This window comes from Seriola lalandi, unplaced genomic scaffold (assembly GCF_002814215.2).
Source record: "Seriola lalandi dorsalis isolate HSWRI2012SDOR001 ecotype SW California unplaced genomic scaffold, Sedor1 jcf7180002054949, whole genome shotgun sequence".
Lineage (NCBI taxonomy): Eukaryota > Metazoa > Chordata > Actinopteri > Carangiformes > Carangidae > Seriola > Seriola lalandi.
In genome coordinates, this window is record NW_019525500.1 from 41,870 (window position 1) to 58,005 (window position 16,136).

At 41.1% G+C, this 16,136-nt stretch overlaps 1 protein-coding gene across 3 annotated transcripts in view; it reads right to left on the bottom strand.

Moving 5' to 3' along the window:
• The window catches only part of LOC111645407 (disks large homolog 4-like), a 108,243-nt gene that overhangs the window by 23,042 nt on the left and 69,065 nt on the right, over window positions 1-16,136 (bottom strand). For all 3 annotated transcript variants that reach the window (XM_087170468.1, XM_087170467.1, XM_087170469.1), the window contains 3 exons: window positions 14,452-14,608; window positions 13,625-13,727; window positions 490-604 (listed from right to left, as the gene is read on the bottom strand). In XM_087170468.1, coding sequence (XP_087026594.1) covers window positions 490-604; window positions 13,625-13,727; window positions 14,452-14,608 — 375 coding nt within the window. The remainder of the gene's footprint in view (window positions 1-489; window positions 605-13,624; window positions 13,728-14,451; window positions 14,609-16,136) is intronic.

Here is a 16,136-nt window from a genome sequence, read left to right on the forward strand (position 1 = left end):
AATGTGACTTATCTGGACCTGCTGACCTAGTGCTTAATCAATATTTCAAATACTGAGATTCTTGTGAAGAAAGGATCTAAAATGCAGCTTCTGGCCTCTACAGAGGAAACTGAGGCGAGAGGGGTGATTCAGCGAGGACTGATCAGCCAGGACAGATGAGGACAAGAATGACACAAGGACAGAAGGACACACAAACACACACACACACACACACACACACACACACACACACACACACACACACACACAGAAATCAAGACTTGACAGGCGATGGATGTGTTTGTGTGTGAGCTTGAGACAGTATTTGCCGGACAATCTAATTGTGATTTCAGATGTGATAACCTCTCTTTCAGCATCTCACACACACAAAACGTAAGAGTAGACAGCTGAGATAAGACCTTATAATAGTTGTGTCACACTGAAGGACACTGGACAATCAGCCACCTTTGTCTGCTGCAGTGTGTGTGTGTGTGTGTGTATCTGTGTTACCTGACGTAAAGTGTGCGTTTCTGTGTGGAGCGGAGCGACGTGGAGCTGGAGCTGACACTGCTGGTCATCATCTGTTCCCTCAGGTCATGGATCTTCGCCTCGAAACGACTGTACTCTGCACACACAGAGAGACACACACACAGAGGACAAACAGAGTAAGACCCAGAAGAATTGAGATGACAGGCTTAGCTTTTGACTTTAATGCACTGGCAGAGGTCTGATCATTTCCCATCTTCCAACAAATTCCCTATAAAAATCACCCTTTCATCTACTATTTAAATATTTACAGAGAATCCCATTTCAGCTACTTTTAGAGCTACCTGTTGCTCCGTGTTAGAAGCAGAGACAGACAGTGATTTTTGCTTCAATGACCTTTTGTTCAGTAGTTCAGAAACCACATTACGGTACGTGGATCAAAGGCGAGTGCAGAAGCATGAACAATCACAGCCTACAGGAAGGCGCGCGTTCATTCTCAGCGTAAACCACATCTCCTCCAAATGTCTGTCGTACAACGAGCACACAAGTTTATTTTTCATGTTCGAGTGCAGAAAGGATCCTCTCGGTGCTGGATTACCCTGCTCAGCGACGGACACACAACTCTCGGTGCACGCATACACACAAACTCATAGACATGCAGACGCACACACTGAGCTGTCAACAAATTCTCTACAGCCATAATCTAATAGTCTGTTTGATCTGAATATTAACTCCTGTTACATCAGACTCGATCCATGTCAATAACAGCACCATCAAACACCTGCTTACACAACCACACACGCCAATAGTCAGCTTTCGACCAGACATCAGATTCTACTAGAATAGGACAGTAAATGCTAATCTTACATGCTGAATGTAATATTATTAATAAATACATGTTTAAAGCTGCTGTACTTGAAACCTGAAAACAATGTGAAAGGGGTCGCTTGCTTTAGAGAATTATCACCTGAATCTGTAGCCAGCAATTACATTTCCTACAAAATGTATCCGCTGTTGCAGTTTAGTCGTGTATAAATGCAATATCTTGGAGACAGGGTTGGCACTAGAGAGGCCAAAAAAATCTGTTATTGTAGATTCTAGCCTGATGATCAGTTTCACTTTACTCACTTATTTTTCAGATGATATTTTTTATATATGTAGCTTGCTAGCAATGTATAAAGATAGCGTCCCTTCTCTTAAGACCACATACTAAGCTCTGATTGGTCCATTTCCAACTTCCAAATGACAAAAACAACCACTGGTGTGCACAACACCTGTTTGAAGGTCAGGAACCAGGTTATCAATTTCATTCAGTCTTAACTTTTAACCATTTCCTCCTTCCCTCGCCAACATGCCGACAACCAATAAAACAGCTTTACACTTTACAAGTCTATCATACAATGATTGACATGAATGAATGTCCATCTTTTTGAAGACAGGCAGACATACTGGAACACTATAAACCCATGTCACTGCTGTCATATACGTAGCAGCTGGACATGTTAAGACAAGTCTGACTTCAGCTGCCTACATGTCAAACTGTAGGTGGCAAACAGGCGACTATTCACTGAACACAAGAGTCACATTATACATGCACACTGATTTCACACAGTGACGTTCAAGCAGCTCAGCAGTGGTGTGACACAGCATCACTGGTGCAGCACTTTGAAGGAGTCATTGGGCTCATATTTTCGCTTTGGCTGACATGCTACAGATCCACGGAAAACAAAGTTAAAAGTTTGACTTAGCAACTGAGAGATCAGGAAAACAAACAGGAGTTGCCAAATAATGGTTGAATTAGTTTCCTTTCTCGTTTTGACCCTTGCACATAGCACTTTAATAATCAGCATGTGAATCCATGTTTCTGCTTAAAGCTGTACAAAACCACAAATTTAGGTGCTGATTTTGTACACAAATGCAAAAACAAATTTTCGAACAGCGCTTTTAGTTTAATTGGCAGGAAAAACTGATTGTATCCCCCATATCAGCTGAATGACAAGTAGTAAATTGTGAGAGAGCAACCGGTTGGCCAATCAATGCAAAGAGCAATGATTTGCTCATACACTGCATGGCGGGCCTGTGCTTTAGTATCATCCTGCTACATGCAGCAAAAACACTTTAGTTTCTGACCCATTTTTTTCTAGTGGCCATAAAAATGTCATTGTGCCTCTTTAATTATAAATGTACATTATTTATGAAAATGCACAAAGTGGGAAAAACAAATGATATAATGTGCTCTCTGATGCGCGTTCATGGCTTTTAGGATGATAGTTTTCATCCAGCAGAGAGCAAGTAAAAATAACCAGCAGGTTGCTGCCTCACAAGGACAGTCAAATGTGGTGTTTTTGATCCAGAGTGGCTGCATATAACAGCAGATGTGTGCTGTAATAAATCCTCACTGACTCTCCTCTAGTCTGCTTAACACCACACAGCTTCCCAGAAACCTCTGAACTAACACACGGATGACAACGCCGCTGGCAATAAGCCTGAAAAAGCCCCTCTGAAGGATGTCCCTGTGTGTGTGTGTGTGTGTGCGTGTATGTGTGTGTGTGTGTGTGTGTCTGAACCATTACTGTGGACTACAGAATCTAATTAACCCTGAGTAATTCAATCATACTCGAGGTACACACAGTCAGGCGCTCAAACACACATGCACGCACGCACGGGCGCACACACGCACACACACACACACACAGGGAGCTGGAACCTGCAGTATCCCCTGATAGTTTTTCCTCTTTTTCTGCCTCTTTCTGTTTTCCTCTCCTTGTTTACCTCTCGACACACACAATCCAGCCTTTAAACACTGTCCAATACCAGCCTACAACACCCAGATCACAGCTCTGATTTCCCCGAAAGCATTCATTAATCTAACACACTGACACTCAAGGACACGAACAACTAAATCGTATTAAAGCAGCTCAAAGTCACGCAAGTCTGAAATCACTGAAATACTCAGACAAACATGATCTGAACATGAACTTTTTTCCTACAGCTATGGTTTCAAAACTACACATTGATGTTTTGGAAAAAGGACTTTGATAGATTTTTGTTTTTGCTGGAGGACAGGAAGGTTCACCTCTGTGTGTCCGGTATTCACTCTGTGAACGTGCTGCATTTCATGCCAAAGGTGATGTGCAGTAAACATGGACTAGGTTTGATTCATGCCAAAATCAGATCGCCACACTTAAAAGAAGCAAAAAAAACGCCTCCAATCTTTCCATAACAACAAGAAAATCAGGCGCCCTTTTGCTCAAACTTTCATTTTTGGCTTTCACCTTCATGTTTTCATTGCTGACCTCAGTCTGGCGTTTTCAATCTCAGCTCTAATCCTTTATGAATTGATGGATTAACAGTTTTATTCTTGTGGGATTCCCTGGGTTCAACATGACATAAGAGTGATCTCAATTACCAGATACTGTACAAATTTTAAGATCATCAACACGCATCGCCTCGACACATCATTATGGGATTAAGAGCGAGAGAGACACAGAGAAACAGAGAGGGAGAGAGAAAACAAGACAAGAATGAAAAGGGAGAGAAAAGAAATGATAGGAAACAGATTAATGACTGTGATAAGAGCTTTGATGCATTTCAGCAAAATCACATCTGATACAGTGAGATAAAGAATAAAGGAGAGAAGTTTATCAATCAGAGACAGTGCTAAAAGAATGGAAACAAAGACACTGTAGAGCTGCACAGAGACGCTGCTCCTCTTTGTGATCTATAGAGCAAAGTCTGTGTTGCAGCTAAGATATTAGTGTTACTGAATCCTGAACAGAGAGACAAAGCCTGTGCTGCCAGGGCTGCAGCTCTGATCATTTTCTCTTTTTAGACCAAAGCTGAGAGCTATGCTGCTGCGAAGTCAGAGCTGTAATCTTCATCATCTTTATCTTGAAAAGCAAATCCTGCATCACAAGCTAAAGTATCAGAGTAATTCACTTAAGTCAGTGGAAAAAAAGTGAAAAAAGATTGTTGAGGCTAAATCACCAGTGTTTCTACATCTCTGATAATCTCTTACATTGTGAGAGTCATCAGACTAAAGACAACACAGGAGTCAACATGTAAATGCTGCATCACTGGTCATTAGAGGGATAACACAGTGTTAGAGCACCACAGACTCACAAGATCAGCGTTGTTTTTATTGATCCCCTAGTAGCTTCACCATCATCCCCCAAAAACACTCAGATTCCCAGAACTAAAGACAGAGATAAGGGTTAAACTGTTACCTATAAACACTGATGCCAAGATGTTGCCAGAGGCAAGATGTTAACAAGTAAATCACTTCAGGTCTATCTCTCCCAAATCCCGCTCAGCTGTACTCACATGCTGACGGCAGACGGGCAGCCTCAACGTCCGCACGATGTGATGCCGGCACAGTGGCTCTCAGATCAGTGTGTGTGTGTGGGTGTGTGTGTGTGTGTGTATGTGTGTGTGTGTGAGAATGTGGTGTGAAGCTTAAAGTCCCGGGATATGAATGAAAGGAAAAGAAACACCCAGATAGAGAGAGAGAGAGAGAGAGAGAAAGAGAGAGAGAGAGAGAACGAGCGCAGATGTGTGTGTGTGTGTGTGTGTGTGAAACAGAGAGAGAGAGAGATGATGAAGAACGTAACGTCAGTTCCACGTTGGATTCAAGCATGTGAGAGAGCCCCAGCGGAAAGATGTAAATGTGTGTGTGAATAGAGTGAATAGAAGTGTGTGTAGGTATGCAGTGGTGTGTGCCACAGAGAGAAAATATGTATGCATGTGTGTGTGTATGTGTGTGTGTGTTTAAAAATCAGTCCAGTGCTGCTGAGCGGCCACAGAAACAACAGATGCTAACTCTCTCTACTACACTCCTCTCTTTCTCTATCTCTCCTTCGCTGGTGCGTTCATTTGCTCCTCCCTCTCTTTGACAGCAGCTTGCTGTAGGGCGGAGACACAGACACACGCACACACACACACAGTCACACACAGTCACACAGTCACACACAGACACAACACACTGTTTCCTCAGGTCACTCATGCAGGAAGCTGAGTCGATGCCAGGCTCTCCTGCCCTACTTTGGCCCAGGGAATTGGTCTACATGCCACGCGCACACACACACACACACACACACACACACACACACACACACACACACACACACACACACACACACAGTTTTATGAATATAGATTTTGTTGTGAATCTCAATTAATAGTTCAATTCATGGTTCTTACATGGATTAATATTCATTGTCTTAAAAAAGACAACAGCATCTGTCTCCATAAGTATAAGAGAATCAAACTCTTTCTGCTCTGTGTGATTAATATTTTTCTGTCTCCATCTGTTTCTCTTTCTATCCATTTCTTGTTTTTGTCTCTGCAGCTGCACTAATAAGAAACATATGAAAAAATATGACTTAAAACATTTTTATCATGTAAAAGTCAGAGGGTTATGAGCTTCCACAAATCCACTCAAACACACTTCAAGCTCTGCCTCGTCCTCTGGGCATGAAACTCCCTATAAGGCAGATATGAAGTTTCACATGATCAGCATCTAACTGCCTCTGTCAACACACATCACCTCAACGCAGCATTATCAGATTAACAGCAAGAGAGAGAGAGAGATGCAGAGACACAGACTGAGAGGGAGAGGGAGAGGGAGAGAGAGAGAGAGAGATGGATGGAAAAAACAAGACATAATAGAGAGAGAGGTGAAAGAGGGAGAAGAGAGGAGGAGGAGAGGAAAGAGAGAGGAAGAGATGGGGGAGGGGTTATGACAGAGACTAATGGGCTCTGGGGCTTATATCCCCTCTTTCCTTCATTTACCTCTCCTCTCCTCTCCTCTCCTCTCCTCTGGAGAAGCATTGTTTCTCCATTTAGCAGCTAGCAGGGACCTTTTCTGCATCGTGCAGCTTTACTGCCATCCAACAGAAAACCATTGGAGATGGGCAGTTCTCATCTTTAAGGTTGTGGCATTGCACCAATGTTTTCCTTTCAGATCACCCTTTCTATTGCCCTCTGTTTCTTGTTTACACAAACTTTGCTTGAGAATAACAAATTGTGAATAAAAGCCATGAATAAATAATGCACTGTATTAACAGGAGTGTGCATGTAGAACCTATAAGTGTGTGTTTCTAGGAAGTTTTCAAAATCCTTTCATGACACTTCCTTCTTGCATTAGTACACATACAGTATACTTCCCCTGTCTGATCAGCTGTTGTATACGTTTACAAGAATCCACATAAGGCTCTGGTTCTAAATATAGCAGTGCTGGAAGAAGCTCATCTATAATGGATACAATACAGTACAGTAATCTATATTGGTATTGATTAACTGATCAGATTGCAGAGGAGATGAAAGGAGGGAAAAGGGACTAGAAGAGGGAAAATAAAACAAGAAACGAGAGAAATATTCTCATATTAACGTAGTGAAGTTTAAATGTCAAAACTGAAGAGTGTGTTTCATCTCCGGCAGCTAATAAAGGTCTCAACGTGACAGTGACACGCTGCAGATCTTAAACTAGACGGCTCAGATCCCCCAAATCACACTTTATGGTGGGTGAGTCAGACCATTACCACAGACGCCAGTAACACTGCGGAGGAGAGGGGGCTGACAGGTGGAAAGCAACGAAGGAAAAGGAAGGAAACTTGAGCAAATCAAATGAAGTAGCAACAGAAAGGAAAGCAGTCTACTGTATGTATTCAGCAGATGATATTCCCACAACTTGCTACGTGAAAGCTCAGAGATGGAGCTGCTAATCTCCTACTTAACAACTGGTGCACGACACACACAAACACACTCGCACACAAAGTGTAATCAACGGGCTAACAGAAGTGAAGATAATCCTCTCTGCATCACCTCAGTATTACTGCTGACAGAGACCGCCTCTGTGTGTGTCATATGTAAGTGTGTGTGTGTGTGTGTGTGTGTGTGTGTGTGTACAGCATGTGTATGTGTGTGTGTGACAGTGACAGTTGTGTGTAATCCCAGTGACTAATAATGCTGTCAACCTGCAGGCATTACCAGTCCCACATCAGGAAACTTACGGCACCGGAGGAGATCACACTTAAAGTTCAGTGCTGCGACATTTTGGTTTTCTGATGCATGTCCAGGTATTTTTCTGTGCTGAGACACTGAAGTGAAGCAGCAACACTTCACTTCAAGGCAGCTTGACTGGCATTTATTTAGGTTCCCTGTTGTGTGGTAAATTAATATTTGTTTTAATAATGTTGTTAATGTTAATTTAGTTTTAACATACCTTTTTATTCTTGCATTTCTCAAAGTCCCCCTGATACTGTATGGATGCTGTATTCTTTTATATACTGTTATATACTTTCAGTCATTTATATATAATTTTATGTTGTAAAAAAATATGTTCTTTTAAATTAAAAACACTTTTCTTTTTACAAAACAGTTTTATTGATGGCTTTAAAGAAACTGCCTTGAGCATGTTGGGAAATTAAAGGAAATTTTGATGTGCCATCATCCTGTTATTGGACCTTGTGGCCACTGTTACGCAAAACTTGCATAGTCTTGATTTAAAGGGGAACTCCACTGATATTACATGTCAAAGTCTGTTCACAGGTCTTGGGGAGCATTACTTGATGTATATCGGCATTAAGTTTTTGGCTCCAGAGGGAAGCTGAGCAAAATGTCCTCAAGTGATGTTGCTGGAGTCGGTGTGGGTTGGGGCTGATGACTAAAAGGTTAAAATGAAATGACGCTCCTTTCTGCCTGAGGGTAGCGGCTTGTGGGTAAATTGGCCACAACCACTGTAACATAACATACCAGACTCTCAAACCGAACTGTCAGTGGTCGAGGTGCATTGTGGGTAATGTAGGCACCAGTTCTAGAAAAGGAAGAAGAATGCATGGAATAAAAAAAGATAATATCTCTGGTTCTGCTGCATCGATTTAATACTTTTACTGTCCATCATGAGTCCAACAATGTTACAGGACTGCGATGCTCTGTCCATAGTCTTTATTGTGTTTAAAGGTTTTCTTGTCCTGCCATGTATTTTATTACCTTCCTCTGGAAGAAAGTGCTTTGTAAATGCAACTATTATCAGTACTGTTTGAGGGTAATGTTACAAACACTGTTTTATCACCACTGGGATCATAGCGTGAGTGTGTTTAAGTGGCTGAAAATATTAAAAGTATGGAAATTTACCTCCTTAGACACGTGGTGCTCATGAGGCTTTTTGAAACTAACTACATTAAAACACTGTGAGCATGAGAATCACTGGAATCAGAATATCATATAGTTCATAACAGTTTTTTTTTCATGATTCTCTGGTGAACATATTGTAAAAGATATTATTCTCTCAGTCACATGTGCTCAGAGTCTGCTTCTAATGTACCACAATAAACTTCAAGTTATCTTTATCTTATGTCTTATATATCTTACAAAAACTGTCCAGTGGATAGTTTTGGGACAGAATCCAGTCCAACAGCCATGCCTGACCAAATGTGTATGAATCTGGTAAAAACACACATTTTGGAGCCACAGGTCTGACTAAACTAAATTGGCTGAAAATAGCTTGAAACGTGATGAGAAACGCCTGCGTTACTAATGCAGCATGAAGACTTTTCACAGACAACAAACACGCTCCATCTGCTGCACTTCAAAAAAACACAGATCTATATCTGCTGCATCAGCTTGAACCAAGCGTGTCGCTGCCTGCGCACACACACACACACACACACACACACACACACGCACGCTAACACACACACACACACACACACACACACACACCATGAGGTGTTCAGCTCTGTGCTGTGTTTGGCTACAGCGGGTACCATATTTAATACAAATAACAGGAGGGGACTTGCACACACGCACACACACAGACATACACGCGCACACAAACACACACACACAGTGGGAGAGACACTTTTCCTCTCCTGGTGGAGGTCATCATGAGTTCCTCTCTTGTTGGCAGGAAGTGTTTTTGTGAAACAGAGGGAGCACTGCTGGTCACTACAAGCTGTAACCACGGGAACGGGACAGTCATGGACCTCAGATGGACACACACACACACATGCGCGCACAGTGCTGACCAGAGCTCAGCATGGACAGAAGGTTTGATATAGAGCTCATTCAACAGTCACTAATGTGGTGTAGGAGAGTCACGACACAGACCCACACACGCACACACATACATTCATACACACACACGATTTTCACTTAGATGGACTGATTTTTTGAGGGGTAATGTGACAAAAATCACTAAATGTTTAAGTAGAATCGGTGACTTGATTAAGGAGCGGGGAAAAGCTTGAACATTGACGCTACAGGACAGTCAGCTCTTACTGAGGCCTGCTGGACCTCCTCTGAAACCTACTGTATGTTGTCACTGTGAGAATCCCACTACAACACATACAACGCCAAGACAGAGCTGGAGCAAGCCAAAGCAACAGACCTTCAAACCATTTCAATCTTTTTACTCAAGTATCGGCAGCATTCAAAAGGACAGCATTTAGAAAAAAATGTTGTGTATAACTGAAACATAGGCTTGAGAGGAGAAACATCTAAATATGGGGAGCCCTACTGGCTCAGGGGATTAAGCGATGATCAAGAGCCACAACATTTTCTATCATCTCTCTACAAACACCTCTCTCTTAAAGGCATAAAATTCCTGACAAATACTTGTAACTGCTGTGAATCCAAGATTAATTCAGCTGCCAGACTCCATGAAGGAGCAGGCCACAAACATTTCGGAGCCATTTCTCAAGCTACAGGTGGTGAGCATTTGATTCTTAAGAGATAGATTTTTATTGTAGTATTCCTTTAAAGCACTCAGGGCGCTGTCCATGGTGCTGATCCTACTCAGCACTTAAGAGCAGACACAAGCAAACACCTATGAGATGCACCAGTTTTCTTACTGGTGTTTCCACCAAAGGAGTCACTAATAACTGGCCTGACTAAAGACTAAAAGGCTTAATGACATCCTGAGTCTCTGCACTCATCTATGTTTATACATAGACCAAAGATTAAAGTGTGACACAACTTTTTCAACTTTTTTAATGACTCTGAAGCTGTTTTGTGGTTAAGAAATTCTATTTAAAGAGATAATTTAAAAAAACTGATTCGTGTGACAATTATTGCAGAGGGAACTTCATGTCTACCAATTACTGCTACCAGAGATACATTGTTATATTTCTAAGGGGAAGGCTGTTTTAATTTTTGTTCTTTTTACAGGAAAGAAATCTATGCAAAAAAACAAACAAACAGCAAAAAGCTTTGAAAACACAGTTATTTAATCACTAACGGAGCAGCAAAGTGATCTTTTATTGTTGTTGGAATGTCGCAGATTATTACTGTAAACTATTGTAAATGCAAGGATTTATAAACACAAACATTTGATTTTGGCCACAGTCACGCCTGTCTGATCTGAGGACCACAAGCCTGGCATTTCCTTCTTTTTAACAGTATCAATTTAACCTCTGCTCCATCATGTACAGGAAAAAACTTAATTCTGAATCTTTATTTAAACACACTTTCTCTCCTAAAATTAGAATTCATAATCCATATATCATGCTTGTATGACCTTTAGAATTCATAAGCCATACATCAAGATTTTCAGCATGATGCATGGATTGTAGCCTCATGCTACTTCCATAAGATTCCAGCACATTTGCATACTGTAGCTGCTGTGAAACTTCATTATATTCTAACTGTGCCTTCCACATGTATTTTGCTCTCTTCCATATGAGCTATCCAGTTGCCATGCACACTATATGATGGGAATCTGGATGGGGAAGTTCTTCCTCCATATGCATTTTTCTAAAAGCCAACACCTGTATATAATTTCTAGGTGACATTCTGGCTCAAACTACTTCAGTGTCCTCCAGCTGTTCTACCCTGCTCAGTTCTGCTCTGTGTTTTTGCTGAAACTCGCAACCAGCGCATCTTTTCAGCTGCCTGCTCTGATTTCAATTGTAGTGTGACTCAAGCGCCTGCTGTCTTTCATGCTTTCAAAACCTTTTCATAACAAGGTCATTACACATAAAACCAGAAAGCTGATTTGCCAATTGACTTTTGTCACCTCAGCAGTCTGACCTCCCTCTCCTCCTCTCACTGACACATACAACCTTGTCTTAACCTGACTTAATGATACCTGGACACCGATGGGATCACTGCATGTCTTAAAATCATCTTAGTGTTTTCCACCCCTGTAAAGAATCCTTACATGTCCCTATCAGAGGGAAACCCTGTATCTCAATATTTTTTTATCTATTTCATAAATCAGTGCTATTGGTCACCCTTTTATGTTTGTCTAGGGGTTTTACAAATATTTAACCAATGAAAAGTATTGGTATAAGTATTCACAAGATTTTGTGACAAAATCTTGTGGTGTACAATTTTTTTTCATGTCCTGAACAGTAGCAGTTTAAGATTTATTAAAAATCAAGAGTCAAATTATGCTACCCAGAATGGAAGATTTTAAATGCTCAAATCAAAACCCTGGTTCATCTTGTGACGGGACCACACCAGCCACAACAACTGTCAATTGTTGACATTACAATCCATGAGTACTCAGTAGTTATTACTACATTATTAATTAAATGAGTAGTCAGTACTCATGGGTCGGACCTCACCTATCACTGATCTCAGCCTTCCTTTTGATATCAACTACACTCTTAAGTTTTTAAGTTTTGTGACTGAAATACACACTGTTATATATATTTCTGTTTCATGTGTGGACTTACTGTGCTACACAAACACACACACACACACACACACACACACACACACACACACATTTGCATAATGCATTACCATTTCAAAAAAGGCAGAAAAAGCTCCCTTGCATCCCCTCATTAAAACTAATGACAGTATACAGTGTGAATGTGCGTGTAAATGGTTGTTTGTCTCTATATATCAGCCCGGTGATTGCCTGGTGATCAGTCCAGGGTGATCCCTGCCTCTTGCCCAGTGTCAGCTGGGATTGGCTCCAGCCCCAGTGGTATAGCTATTGGATGGACATACACTTTTTCACTTTGCTTTCTGAATTGTAATGTGTATTGTATTTCACTTTATTTGTTTGTCTGATTTGTTTTCATTGAAGCATTTTAAATCTTCCATCACCCATAACTAAATGTATTAATCAACATCTAATTACATAGATAGGATCATTTCCAAGGGCTAGGGTTAGGGTTTTTACTTAAAGGACGTGAGCCAGTGTATCATGCTGTACACTAGTCTGGCCATGAATAACACTGTTCTAGACCACCTCTCTGACTGAATAATACATGAGGTGACCAGAAAGACTCACACACACGACTTCCTCGAGCAGACATATTTCTGAAGCAAGTGAGTGAGTGTGTGTGTGTGGGTTGGTGTATGTGCTATACACAGGTCCCACACCATGACAGCAACCCATTAGCCGAGCCAATCGGCAGTTACAACCTGGTTTCCTAGGTTACGGCCTTCTCAGTCACTCCCAGTAGACACACACCCAGGATGGTGCTTGCTGGGAAACCTCACTCTCCCTCTCAGTGTGTGTCTGTGTGTAGTTGTATGTCCATCTTTGTGAGGACCGATTCGAGTTTTAGATATAGGGAGTGAGGACATTTTGGCTGGTCCTCACTTTGGGCTGGACCCGGATTTGGTTTAAAACCTGGTTTGAGCGTAACGCTCACGGTATGCATTATGTCAATGAGAGTCCTCACAAGTATAATAGTACAAACATATCTATGCCTGTATGTGTCTGTATGTTTCTTGCTATGTAGTGAATTTCTAAATGTATGTTTCCATCAATTACAACAATGCAAATATTCTGACTGGACTGCATACTACATATGTAGAGTACCACCAGCTCTTAAAAGAAAGCTGGTAATGCAGGCACATCATCAATGCTTCCCATCTAAAATTCCCATTTATGTTGATTTTATAATTTTCTTTGCCTATAAATATCACATTTTGTTTTTAGCTGCTTCCTTTGCATGATCAATTGGGGCTTTCCCACGGGTTGTACTATAGGTGGCAACAACACACAGATGACTGTGTACACTGCCAGAAATTACAATTTGTCTAATTTTCTCTTTATCGATGCACCAACTTCCCCACCCAGCAAAGCAGAAGAAAAACATTATATATTGGTATAATCAGCATATGTTTACCACTTTCAAGCCATTCCTTTCAGGTCTGTTGTGGTCAGAATTGTACTGTATCTATCTGCAGTACTCACCCTCCGGTCTATACTGTGCTACTATGGTAACGGTCTGTCCTGCATTCTTCAGAGCTGCAGCTGCCTGCTCGTGTGTCGCACTGGACAGGTCCACACCGTTCACCTACACATAGACATGGACAAAGAAAATTAAGAGCCCACACTGGATCAATAGTAATAAATGTATAGTGAGCAACACAACATTAAGAACACTGCGTGTGGGTCAGTGACTCACAGGTGACCAGTCCCTTGTGTGTATGCTTGTGCAGTATGTGTGCACTTTATTAAGGCTTGTTTTCATGGATGAAATCTTTCCATGTCAGTATGCATACATGAATACATAATACAGTCACAGTCAGTCTGCAGGTACTGTCTGTGTCTCTACAGTCAAGGGAATTAATCCTGTTTGAGTCCTGTCTGGAGAAAATTAAAGCCATATTTCACACCAGTGGGACAGAAAATACGGCTTTAAAACACACATTTCCCATATTAGTGGTGACTGACTCACAGGTTATGGGCAAAGGAAATGATGCCAGTTTCCTCTTTAAATTCAGGCTGTAGGTTAGACCCTGTGAATGAATTCACAGCTTCAGCAAAAATTTCTGTTAATGTCAGTTGTATGGCTCTACATCAATAATGTACAGACACAGATGCACAACATCATCTAACAGAATGACTCCCTAGATAATGCTGTGTAATCTGTACAGCAATAACTGCAGAATTTGAGATATGAATCATAGTAACGGTGACAGTCGTTGTGTTATATACATACATATATATATATATATATATGTGTGTGTGTGTGTGTGTGTGTGTGTGTGCTGCATGTATTAGGTGTTAGCTCTTACCGACAGGATGCGGTCTCCCTTTCGTAGCTCCCCACAGAGATCAGCTGGACCTCCAGCCAGAATGAAGGAGATGAAGATTCCCTCTCCATCCTCTCCTCCAACAATGTTAAAACCGAGACCTGTGGACCCCCGCTGCAGCACCACCCGCCTGGGTTCTCTGGAAGAAATACAAAACAAACACATACACTGTATTGCAATAAAAGAAGATTAGGCAACTTAATGTATGACGACATCAGTCAGTTATGACTCAGATAGTAACTGTTGCTTTATTGCTGCTTAAAGTTCACATCTAGCTGACAGATAGAAATAAAACCTGCTTAACCACTGTCTAAGGCCTGGTTATAAGGAGCAGTGAGAGACGGCAAGAAGAATATAAGAATATGATATAATTTAAAACTTTATTCTTATAAAACAAACAGTTACTGTAGTGCATGTATCTAAACATTTTCGGTGACAGAAGCCTTACAGAGTGATGATAAATGGCACATCTCAGTGGGAGAAAAGGAAATTTAATAGTAGAATCATTCACTGTGTTGACCAGCAGATGTCAGTATTGCACTGTGTCTGTTTTATTGTTCAACCAGTTAGTGCCTCTGTCCTAAACACACAGTGCTGACTCAGGTTATGCTTATAAATGCTTTGATACTTTAGTGAATCAACAGCTAACTTGAAAGTCTTTCAACAGAAGGAGGAAACATGCTCAGAAACAGGAAATCCAAGTCAACAAAGGCCAGACATGTAAACACATGTTAAAGACAGAACTGAAAACTGATTCTTCCAGCAGTGGGGGAACCACTGGACCTGCATGTCATTCTTCATTTTGGATGAAAGCAATAATGATAAGTGCAGAAATGATTCCAGTTATAATGATTTGTTAGTGAGTTATCAGGCTATATATTAATAAACTTACATTAGTTGGATGTGATCTCCATGTTGCAGAATGAGCGTTTCAGTTTTTTTTAACTGTTTAATAATCCTTTGTTAGCCTCTCTTCTAACGAGTGGTGTGATCTGATCCACTGCATCAGATTCAGGAACCAATACTGAACTTATCAAACAGATTCTGTATCAGAAAGATGTGACAGATCCACATTGAATACAGTTTCATATAAACTGTGTCTCTACTACTAGATACATTCAGTAAGGCAGGCTGATGTTTACCTCAAGTTACAAAACAATTCTGTGTGTGAGTTCCATGCAGTGAGGTCAACAGATGTTAAATTTGAGAAAAACAGCACACTGGTGTTGGGTTGGTTAATCGGTTTTGGCAGAAACCCTGAGTTAAGGTTTTGGGATTGGTGTCGAAAGAGGGAAAATTGAACAGCGCGTCCCTCGTTCTAAAGCATGAATTAATGAGAAGAAAGTGAGAAGAAACAGAAGAAAGCAGATGTTCTTAAAATTGTGATCATTCAGTGGACATTCTTTAAAACCCATAATCCTCCATTTGCATGACAAACTAATCAGAGAGTGAGAGAGAATGACGTGATTCAGAGGGTGAGGGACAGATAAAAACAGAGAACAAAAAGAACTGGAGAAAAGAGAGAGGCAGACGTCAAAATGACCATTCTGCAGTCAGTCTGAGGCTTATCAGATTTATTATAATCAAAGCGCATTGATTGGCCCAAAGGTTTATGACGAATTTCTGGTAACCACGGTGATGCCAGCTGAGTGACGAGGGCCGTGATA